Below are 12,311 nucleotides of genomic sequence, written 5' to 3'. Positions count from 1 at the left end.
AGCAACACGAAAGCATGCATGAGAACACCAGCTGTTCCAGATGACTGTGTGATCACGCTCTCCGTAGCCGATGTAAGCAAGACCTTTAAACAGCTCAACACTCACAAGGCCACAGGGCCAGACGGATTACCAGGATGTGTACTCAGAGCATTCGCGGACCAACTGGCAAGTGTCTTCACTGACATTTTCAACCTCTCCCTGACCAAGTCTGTAATTCCTACATGTTTCAAGCAGACCACCATAGTCCCTGTGCCCAAGAAAGCGAAGGTAACCTGCCAAAATGACTACCGCCCCATAGCACTCAAGTCGGTAGCCATCACGTGCTTTGAAAGGCTGGTCATGACTCACATCAACACCATCGTCCCAGAAACCCTAGACCCACTCCAATTTGCATACCGCACCAACAGATCCACAGATGATGCAATCTCACTCCACACTGCCCATTCCCACCTGGACAAAAGGAACACCTATGTGAGAATGCTGTTCATTGACTACAGCTCAGCATTCAACACCATAGTGCCCACAAAGCATCTAAGTTAAGGACCCTGGGACTAACACCTCCCTCTGCAACTGGATCCTGGAACCCCAGGTGGTAAGGGTAGGCAACAACACATCCTCAACACTGGAGCCCCTCAGGGGTGCGTGCTTAGGTCCTCCTGTACTCCCTGTTCACCCACAACTGCGTAGCCAAGCACGACTCCAACACCATCATTAAGTTTGCTGATGAGAACGATGAGACAGCCTATAGGGAGGAGGTCAGAGACCTGGCAGTGTGGTGCCAGGACAAAACCCTCTCCCTCAATGTGAGCAAGACAAATGAGCTGATAGTGGACTACAAGAAAAGGAGGACCGAGCACACCTCCATTCTCCGCAACAGGGCTGCAGTGGAGTAGGTTGAGACCTTCAAGTTCCTTGGTGTCCACATCACCAACAAACTATCATGGTCCAAACACACCAAGACAGTTGTGAAGAGGGCACGACAACACCTTTTTTCCCCCTCAGGAGACTGAAAAGATTTGGCATGGGTCCTCAGATCCTCAAAAAGTTCTTCAGCTGCACCATCGAGAGCTTCCTGACCAGATGCATCACCACCTGTTATGGCAACTGCTCGGTATATAAGGCACTACAGAGGGTAGTGCATACGGTCCAGTACATCACTGCGGCCAAGTTTCCTGACATCCAGGACTTATATAATAGGCGGTGTCAGAGGAAGGCCCAAAAAATTCTCAAAGGACTCCAGTCACCCAAGTCATAGACTGTTATCTCTGCTACCGCACGGCAAGCGGTACCGGAGCGCCAAGTCTAGGTCCAAAAGGCTCCTTAGCAGCTTCTACCCCAAGCCATTAGACTGCTGAACAATTAATCAAATGGCCACCCGGACTATTTACATTGTTTTTACACTGCTGCATCTCGCTGTTTATTATCTATGCATAGTAACTTTACCTCTACCTACATGTATAAATTACCTTGACTAAACTATACCCCCGCACATTGACTCAGTACTGGCATCCCCTGTATAGCCTCGTTATTGTTACTTTTAATTATATTTTTGACTTTAGTTTATTTAATAAATATTTTCTTAATTCTATTTCTTGAACTGAATTGTTGGCCTTGTAAGTAAGCATTTCACTGTAAAGTTTACACTTGTTGTGTTCGGCACATGTGACAAAGACAATTTGATTTCTTTGAATCCCCACCATAGCTCTCCAGGAGAACAAGTCCTTAGAGTATCGCAAAGCCGTGCTATAATTAACGAAAGCCTCAGCTCCCAATAGGTTGGTTTGTTATGGTGAGGATGTACTCGATCAAAATAATTGCCATCTCTGTTTTCATTGTGCCGAGGTCTCATTTTGCCTTTGTCAGTAGAATTACATGCACTGTGCAAATGAGCTCGCAGTTTTTTTCAAAGCTGTCCAAATACTTAAACACGTTTTATTTTTCACTCATACAGAATTTGTTTGTCAACGTGACGAAATGATTGGTACCTGTGTAAACATTATCAGAATTACTTTATTCGCCTAGTACATTTACAGATACCCAAAATGTAACTTAGTGAATTGTCAAAGTCAATATATATAAATACAGTAAACATAGAACTCTGGAGTACAGGCTGATATACAATGAGGATATACAAGTAACTGCCAAAATAATGGCAACACTTGAGTAAATGAGGAATACAAAGTGTATTGAAAGCAGGTGCTTCCACACAGGTGTGGTTCCTGAATTAATTAAGCAATTAACATCCCAGCATGCTTAGGGTCATGTATAAAAATGCTGGGCAGGTCATTATTCTGGCTACCATGGCTATTCCCCCATAGGATGACAATGCCCCCATCCACAGGGCAGGAGTGGTCACTGAATGGTTTGATGAGCATGAAAACGATGTAAACCATATGCTGTTGGCGTCTCAGTCACCAGATCTCAACCCAATTGAACACTTATGGGAGTTTCTGGGGCGGCCACCTCGTACAACGTTTTCCATCAACAAAACACCAAATTATAGAATTTCTCTTGGAAGAATGGTGTCTTGTCCCTCCAATAGAGTACCAGGCACTTGGAGAATCTATGCCAAGGTGCATTGAAGCTGTTCTGGCTCGTGGTGACCAAACGCCCTATTCATCAAATCACATTTTATTTGTTACATGTGCCGAATACAACACGTGTAGGTAGACCTTACCGTGAAATGCTTACTTACATGCCCTTAACCAACAATGCAGTTTTAAGAAAATAGAGTTTAAAAATATTTACTAAATAAACTCAATAAAAAAAAACTGGGGAGATATCTAGAACATGAAGTCTATGAACAAGAAGAGATAAATAGATCCCACCCTCCCTGTCATGGGGCCATCGGGGCCTGTATTCATAAAGTGTCTCAGGGTAGGAGTGCTAGGATCAGTTTGCCTTTCAGATCATAGTAAATTTGGTTACATGGATAGGAGAGACCTGATACTAGATCAGCACTCTTACTCTGAGACACTTGATGAATACATACCCTGATCTTCTCTCTATTACCTGTGTAGATGTGTACCACGTCACGTTCATTTGGCCCGAGGACAAGGAAGTGGTGCAGCGGTTAGAGCGCCAGAAGACCGTGTCAGAAGAGCAGCTTGTCGCCCAGCTGATGCAGCACCATCGCGAGGTTCACGCCCTGCGCAAGACCTACCGCAACTGCCTGAAGGGCATTGATGCCGACCAACCGCATGTGGACGTATTTGACCAAGGTGAGAAGACCACTCCCAGCTAGCACATTTGGTTCCTTGGAAGTTGTGGGAAAGTATGTTTTTGGATTCACATTGGTTGTGGGAATGAAACCATACGTTTCCTGACCGGTAAAACGATATGTTTTTAAAATATTCTGGGAACTTTTATTTTTAGTTTGAAGGGATTTTCTGAGAAAGTTTCACTCTGGTTCCTTGAAAGTTTTCCTGGGAGGTTTCACTAAGACTCTGAGAATAGAAATGATAGGTTGGGGGCCTCCCAAGTGGCGCAGCGGTCTAAGGCACTGCATCGCAGTGCTAAATGCGTCACTACAGACCCTGGTTCGTTCCCAGGCTGTGTCGCAGCCAGCAGTGACAAGAGACACATGAGGTGGGGCACAATTGGCCCAGCATTGTCCGGGTTAGGGGAGGGTTTGACCGGCCAGGATGTCCATGTCCCATTGCGCTCTAGCGACTCCTGTGGCCGGGCGCATGCACGCTGACAGTCGTCAGTTGCACAGTGTTTCCTCCGACACATTTGTGTGGCTGGCTTCCTGGCTAAGGGAGCAGTGTGTCAAGAAGCAGTGCGGCTTGGCAGGTCGTGTTTCGGAGGATGCATGGCACTCGACCTTCGCCTCTCCCGAGTCCGTACGGGAGTTGCAGTGATGGAACAAGACTGTAACTACCAATTGGATATCATGAAATTGGGGAGAAAAAGGGGTCAAACATTTAAAAAAATTGTTATTTGGAGATTTTTGGTTCAATAAGACTTTTAGCTTATTTTGGGTTAACTTTTTTTAACTCCAAGCACAGATTGGACAAATGGAAATAAATGTCCTTAGGCATCAGCATCAGTGAAATTCAAATTTAGAATCTTCTGTTCTCTATCCATGGAATTAGTCCACTGCGCCACCAGGATGGAGCTAGCATGTATTTTTTTTTTTTACATATACAAAGCTGTTCATTTTAGTCTATTCAAACAGACCCCATTTCAAAGGAAACAAGCACTCATTAATATCAGAGGTGCATTCAGTTCGATTGAATGTTTGCTACGTTACAGAACGGTTTGTACTGAACGACACCTTTCCCCAAAACATTCTTGTATGTTTTTGAACAGACTGAGGTTTGTTTGCTCCCGTTTGGTGGGTGCGTTGAGGTGTGGCTTGAAGCAATGAGTGACGTATTTACAGTGCCTTGAGAAAGAATTCATACCCCTTGACTTATTCCGCATTTTGTTGTGTTACAGCCTAAATTCAAAATGGATTAAATAGATCTTTTTGTCACCCATCTACACACAATATCCCATAATGACGAAGTGAAAAATGTTTTTAGATATTTTTGCAAATGTATTAAAAATGAAATACAGAAATCTTATTTACATAAGTATTCACTCCCCTGAGTCAATACTTTGTAGAAACACCTTTGGTGGCGTTTACAGCTTTGAGTCATCTTGCACATCTGGATTTAGGGATTTTCTCCCATTCTTCCTTGCAGATTTTCTCAAGCTCAATTAAGTTAGATAGGGAATGGATAGGTGAACAGCAATCTTCAAGTCTTTTCACTGATTTTCAATGGGATTCAAGTCTGTGTTTTGGCTGGGCCACTCAAGGACTTTTACATTATTGTTCTGAAGCCATTCCAGAGTTGCTTTGGCTGTATGCTAAGGGTCATTGACCTGTTGGGACTGGTCGTTTGCACTCAAGCAGGTTCTCATCAAGGATTTGCTTGTATTTGGCTCCATTAATTGTTCCTTCCATCTTTACCAGTCTCCCAGTCCCTGCCTCTAAAAAGCATCCACATAGCATGATGCTGCCACCACCATGCTTCACGGTAAGGATGATGTTAGACGGGTGATAAACTGCCTGGTTTTCTCCAGACATAGTGCTTTGCCATTTGGCCAAAGAGTTACTTTTCTTTCTCATCAGACCACAGAGTCTTTTGCCTTATGATCTCAGAGTCTTTGCCGTGCATTTTTTCAAACCCCAGGTGTGCTGCCATGTGCTTTTTTCTCATGAGTGGCTTCCATCTGGCCACTCTCCCATAAAGCCCAGAATGGTGCTGTAGAGACCGTTGTCCTTCTGACAGGTTCTCCCATCTCAGCCAAAGAACTCTGTAGTTCATTCAGAGTGGTCATTGGTCACCTCCCTGACCACGGTCCTTCTTGCCAGGTTGCTCAGTTTGTTCAGACAACCAGCTCTAGGCAGAGTCTGGGTAGTTCCATATGTTTTCATTTTCCCAGTGATGGAGACCACTGTGCTCTTGGAAACTGTCAACACGAGAAATGGTTTTATACCCTTCCCTAGATATATGCCTCACCACAATTCTCTCTCTGAGATCTACGTATAGTTCCTTGGTATAGTTTCTGCTCTGACATACACTGTTAACTGTGGGACCTTATATAGACAGGTATGTTTCTTTCTAAATCATTTCCAAACAATTGAATTGTCCACAGGTGGACTCCAATCAAGTTATATCAAGGGAAATTGTATGCACCTGAGCTCAATTTGGAGTGTCATAGCAAATACTTATTTAAATTGGATATTTTTGTATTTAATTTTCAATACATTTGCTAAAATATCTAAAAACATGTTTAAAGTAATGAAATACCAAGAAAATAAATGTTTTTTTGTCAAGTTCTATAAATGTGCTGAGAATGTTCCAAAGACAAGCAACTATCCTGCACCATTCTCAGAAAGTTGTGGGAAGGTTGCATGCAAAATAACTATAGGACAACCACGCTCTCACCAAGCTCTAAGAAACACATGGTTCTCAGAACATTATGTGCTAGCTGGGGTGTATGACTGTAGATTAGAACACCACTCTAAGGGATCCAACAACAAACATAATGTGTTGTTTTCATTCGCGAACATATGCTACATGTTTCCAATTATCTGTCCTTCCTCCCAAGTGTGCACTTGTTCCTTTCATTTCAAGGAAATGACTGGTATAAGAAACATGGTGGAAACTCTAGCCCATGCCTTCACCAATCCAATACTTTTAGGTTTGTGGGAAGTAGTGAACGAGTGTATTTATTATTGGGACGAAGGACACAGCCATAAAGGACACACTTCTTTAAACCAGAAGCAAATACTCACTGACTGACATGTCTCCATATTCCATAGTAGTACACTGAACAAAAATATAAATGCAACATGTAAAGTGTTGGTCCCATGTTTCATGAGCTGAAATAAAAGATCACAGAAATGTTCCATAATGCATCCAGCTGACAGGTGTGGCATATCAAGAATCTGATTAAACAGCATGTTCATTACACAGGTGCACCTTGTGCCAGAGAGTTTAATGTTAATTTCTCTACCTTAAGCAATGTCATTTTAGAGAATTTGGCAGTACATCCTCACAACCACAGACCACGTGTATGGCGTTGTGTGGGCGAGCAGTTTGCTGATGTCAACGTTGTGAACAGAGTGCCCCATGGTGGCGGTGGGGTTATGGTATGGGCAAGCTTAAGCTACGGACAATTGCATTTTCTCGATGGCAATTTGAATGCACAAAAATACTGTGACGAGGTCGTGAGGCCCATTTTTGGAGGGGTATCTGTGACCAACAGTACTGTATTCCCTGTTGTGTGAAATCCATAGATTAGGGCCTAATGCATTTATTTAAATTGACTGATTTCCTCATGTGAATTGTAACTCAGTAAAATCTTTGAAATTGTTGCATTTATATTTTTGTTCAGTATAGTAATGACTTACATGAAGTCCCTCTCTTTGATGCCCCTCTCTACCTGAGACAGTGATTGACGATGGATGACAGTCTCTCCCATCACGGGCCTCAGAGGCTTTGTTGCACAGCATCAAAGCCTCATCACCATATCATCTCAGTCTGCGTCCCAAATGGCACCCTATTCCCAAAATAGTGCACTACTTTTGACCAGAGCCCATATCGGTAATAGGGTGCTATTTTAGGACACACTCTCAGTGGGCTGCTGCCCCTCCACGGCCACGCCTTCTGGCGGGATGTCAGCATGGCACTGCAGCAGACCCATGGGGAGGTTTTGATTCCCCTCCCTGTCAGCCCAGCTGATGGACAGGGAGTTTGCCTAAGGCTAAGCTACAGGCAAGGGGAGGAGGAGCAGCCGTCGCAGCCTTCAGCCACACCATTAAAGCCATCTGAATACTACCTGTCTGAACATTACACCACTCAACTTGGCAAAATAGTTCTGTCATTCTCTCTCTTAAGATTACTTTAGCCCAACCCCTGCAAATGATACACATACAGGTTTTGGAGAGGTACGGGGGTCTGCCACACTGGGTGCCTGTTGTGGGGGGTTAAGTGCTTTGTTCAAGGGCACAAAAGCAGGCAATGTCATCTAGGATTTGATACCAGCAACCCTCCAGTTGCCAGTTCACTTCTCAACAGCTTTTTCCTCTCTGACCCGGGATTTGACCTGGGAATCCTCCAACCGCTGGCTCACCTCTCTAACCACTAGGCTACCTGCCGCCTCAGGTTTGTTGTGCGAGGCAGGGCAGTGGTGACAGTAGAAGGCTAGAAGCAGACGCACCATGGCGGATGTGAATTAGACTTAAACAAGTTTGCATTACTAAAGTGTATATATTTCAATCGGAGTGTCTGGAATCTGACAAAGAAAGCTAACTGATAGATAGTACTGTAACAAAGTTTTTCTGCAGAGAAAAAGTCTTGGGTGGGCCGTCTGTAAAAAATATAATATAATTGTAAATAAGATCATCTTGGAGAAGTAACATTATGCATTCAGGAGTATTAGCTTTAAAACTGTAACATTTTCACTCTGCCCCATGGCAAAATGTGTAGAGTTGCAGGAAATTTGCTTTCAACTATAATTCAACCATTTCTACATCCAATTTTGGATATATTTTAACGTAGGCGCTGGTAGTCGAGAATAGGGGAGGAGCGGGAGTAGACGTGACACATATATTAGTAGTTGAGAGATGCCAAGATTGTGCAAAGCTGTCATCAAGGCAAAGGGTGGCTACTTTGAAGAATCTCAAATATATTTTGAGTTGTTTAGCAATTTTTGGCTTACTACTAGGGTTGCACATTTTGGGGAATATTCAGAGGTGGAAACTTTCAGTGGGAATTAACGGGAATATATGGGAATTAACGGAAATGTATGCAAATTAATATTAATGCCATTTAAATGTAGATGTTTTTTGCATTGAATATATTTACCATACCATATGGAGACAGAAACATAAACATTTTACCTTATCATAAGTAGACATAGTTGCAAAATATTAAATCCTTCCAATAGAAATAAAATGTTAAAAAATTGTTACGAATTGATCTTTAATTAAATTAATTGACTCTTCACATGGGATGACCTCACGGAACAACAAAAGAAAGGGAATATTGAATGATCCCCAATGATCCATCACATCTTCTAAAAACGTTTTCAACATACATCTGTAAAATGATAGTCTAGAAAATAAAGCTTTGGTTGTCTTCGTCTCAGGCTTCCATGTCTTCTCCCTGGACCTCCTCAATATCCACCTCTTGAACATCAGACTCTAAGGCCTCATCGTCACTGTCACTTTCCAAACTTGTTGAGGATGGCTCGTTGCCAGGCTCAAAAAGCCTCAAATTTGCTCGGATGGCCACCAATTTTTCAACCCTTGTATTGGTCAGCCTGTTGCGTGCTTTGGTGTGTGTGTTCCCAAACAAGGACCTGTTGCGCTCTGAGGCGGCTGATGTTGGTGGGATTTAGAGGATGATGGAGGCAACAGGGGAAAGAGCCTCAGATCCACAAAGTCCTTTCCACCGGGTGGCTGATGAGATATGTTGGCATGACTGCCATGTTGCATCTCCATCCCAAAGCCCTTGCTTGGAAGTGTACTTTGCCAGACTGCCAAGAACCTTGCCCTCATCCAGGCCAAGGTGGCGAGACACGGTAGTGATGACACCATAGGCCCTGTTGATCTCTGCACCAGACAGGATGCTCTTGCCAGCATACTTGGGGTCCAACATGTATGCTGCGTGTATGGGCTTCAAGCAGAAGTCTTCACGCTTTTTGATGTATTTCAGAACTGCAGTTTCCTCTGCTTGGAGCAACAGTGAAGTGGGCAGGGCAGTACGGATTTCTTCTCTTACATCTGCAAGCAGAGTCTGAACAACAGACAATATGGCATTGTCTCCCTCAATCCGTACAATGGCTACTGCTGTAGGTTTCAGGAGTTTCAGGCTGCTTACCACTCTCTCCCCAAAATACATCATCCAGGAGGATCCTCTTGATGGGGCTGTCCATATTGGCAGACTGTGATATGGCAATTTCTTGGAGAGACTCCTTCCCCCCCAGGAGACTGTCAAACATAATGACAACACCACCCCAATGGATGTTGCTGGGCAGCTTCAATGTGGTGTTCATATTCTACTCACTTTGCTTGGTGAAGTAGATTGCTGCTATAACTTGATGACCCTTCACATACCTAACCATTTCCTTGGCTGTCTTGTAGAGTGTAACCATTGTTTTCAGTGCCATGATGTCCTTGAGGAGCCGATTCAATGCATAAGCAGCACAGCCAATGGGTGTGATGTGAGGTAGGACTCCTCCACTTTAGACCAAGCAGCCTTCATGTTCGCAGAATTGTCTGTCACCAGTGCAAATACCTTCTGTGGTCCAAGGTCATTGATGACTGCCTTCAGCTCATCTGCAATGTAGAGACCAGTGTGTCTGTTGTCCCTTGTGTCTGTGCTCTTGTGGACTACTGGTTGAGGGGTGGAGATGATGTAATTAATTATTCCTTGCCTACGCACATTCGACCACCCATCAGTGATGATTGCAATACAGTCTGCTTTCTCTATGATTTGCTAGACCTTCACTTGAACTATGATGAACTCTGCATCCAGCAAATGAGTAGATAAAGCATGTCTGGTTGGAGGGGTGTATGGTGGGCATCATTCAGAAATCTTTTCCAATACACCTTGCCTGTGAGCCTCATTGGTGAACCAGTTGCATACACAGCTCGAGCAAGACATTCATCAGCATTTCTCTGACTATGTTCCTCCATTGAGTCAAAAAACTCCTGATTCCAGGAGGACCATGAGTTGTTGCTATCGATAAGGTGTCTGATTCATCATTTTCACCTCAAATAGAAGTAGAGGTTGCTCGTTCTGAGCTCCGAGGGAACTTTATGCACTTGGCCAGATGATTCTGCCAATCATATGTGCATTCTTCACATAGGATTTGGCACAGTATTTGCAAATGTACACAGCTTTTCCTTCTACGTCAGCTGCAGTGAAATGTCTCCACACATCAGATAGTGCCTGTGGCATTTTCCTGTAAAGATTAGAAAAGAAATTGTAGCAAAAAAACGAATACAATTCCATGTACAGATAAATAGTTAAACTCCTTTGTAAGATAAATGTTTTAAAATGTTTTTAAATGAAACATGTATGGAAACAGGTGAATTAACACTCCTCAGTTAGCAGGCTCAAGCAAGCTAAAACCCACATGGTAGCAAAACTAACTAGCAGAAATTGTTAACAAGTTAGACATGGTTTAAACACCCTTTGCTGTAGGCTACTATTTACTAGTTAACAAAAAATCATGTATGTCATATAAAATATATTTACCCCACCCAGTATTGTAATCAAAAGTTACCAGAAAGCATGTAGTCCTTGGCTCAGACAGTGTAGTAGTGTGGGCTCAATAGCATCTCATTAGTGTGCAAGATCTTGAGAATCAGCTGTACATGTTATGGAAGAATACATTGTGCATGCAGAGGGTTGCAATTCCATTGGCTAGTTTAACCAAAATATGCCACAAGACCTAGAATTGCCTTATGTGTATCCCACAAAAAAAGGTTCACTGTTATAAGCTAACTTTTTTGATGAATTTGAGCAAAATTCCCCAAATTCCCGGGCTTAACTTCCCATGGAAAATTCCCTGAAAAATTTCGTAAATTTACCGGAAAGTTTCCGACCCTTTTCAACCATAGTTACTACATGATTCCACATGTCTATTTCATAGTTTTGATGTCTTCACTATTATTCTACAATGTAGAAAATAGTAAAAATAAAGAAAAACCCTAGAATGAGTAGGTGTGTCCAAACGTTTGACTGGTACTGTATAGACATTGCTTCTTAAAGAATATAACTTCTAAATGGCTCATGAGGTTTAGTTCAACTGTCGTACCCCATCAGAACCCAAAATATAAGCTTGTTTTATTCCAATATTTGTAAACAATGTAATCAAATACTGTATAGCCTCAAAACATATTTAAAACTATAATTTTAACATCATGGATGGTCAGTCCTTGAATCCATACCTCTGTCTATGAATTTCAGAGTTGTTACATTTCTCCAGGCCCATCCCTCAGCTTTTTACCAAAACTGAGGGGGGTGCTGCTTTGTTATTGTTTCAATTAAGGATTCTAGCTTTAAAACAGCAACATTTTGTTTCCACGCCTCCACCACTCCCACCACCTAAGCCCCATTTTGATCCTGTGTAAGAATTACACACGTGATCTTTTCTTTAGGTCTCAACCGTCCTCTCTCATTGCCAGAATCAGCCGTCTATGGTGTCTTTCCCCAGATCCTCTCTGATTTAGAAGCAGGTTTGCGTTCTAAATGGCACCCTATTCCCTTTGATCAGAGCCCAAGTAATACATTATAACGGGAATAGGGTGCAGTTTGGGACGCAGTCCAGGTCTATGATTGCAGATAGAGATTTAGAGGAGTGTATGGGAGGCTATGTGTGTTTACTCTCCCGGGCTGTGTTTTCAGCTTGATAAGTAAATGAAAGGTTTCTGTAATGGCACCATTTATAATTAATCAAATTCTTATTTGCTCAAGTGTAACTGAGGGCATAGAAATGTTTCGAAAATGTCTTTGCGATTATGTATTCATACGCTGTGGTTGAAATACCAAATGTGCTAAAACTGTTTCTTTGAATATTGATTATTAAGCTAATTAAGATGCGTCCTTTATTATGATATGACTGGCTCCCTCTGCCTTAGCCATTCGAAAATATGTTTGCCCTATGGACGCTTGTCAGAAGTCAAATCAAATTGTATTTGTCACGTGCCGAATACAACAGGTGTAGACCTTACAGTGAAATGCTTACTTACAAGCCCTTAACCAACAATGCTTTAACAAGTTGAGAAAAAAATAGAAAAT

The 12,311-nt window shown here is 42.6% G+C and overlaps 1 protein-coding gene across 6 annotated transcripts in view; it reads left to right on the top strand.

The window, feature by feature from the left end:
• The window catches only part of ak8 (adenylate kinase 8), an 81,006-nt gene that overhangs the window by 34,279 nt on the left and 34,416 nt on the right, over positions 1-12,311 (top strand). For all 6 annotated transcript variants that reach the window (XM_014174828.1, XM_014174826.1, XM_014174825.1 and 3 more), the window contains one exon: positions 3,021-3,221. In XM_014174828.1, the coding sequence (XP_014030303.1) occupies positions 3,021-3,221 (201 nt within the window). The remainder of the gene's footprint in view (positions 1-3,020; positions 3,222-12,311) is intronic.

Source organism: Salmo salar, chromosome ssa26 (genome assembly GCF_905237065.1).
Source record: "Salmo salar chromosome ssa26, Ssal_v3.1, whole genome shotgun sequence".
NCBI classification, from domain to species: domain Eukaryota; kingdom Metazoa; phylum Chordata; class Actinopteri; order Salmoniformes; family Salmonidae; genus Salmo; species Salmo salar.
This window is presented reverse-complemented; position numbering and strand designations above follow the sequence as displayed.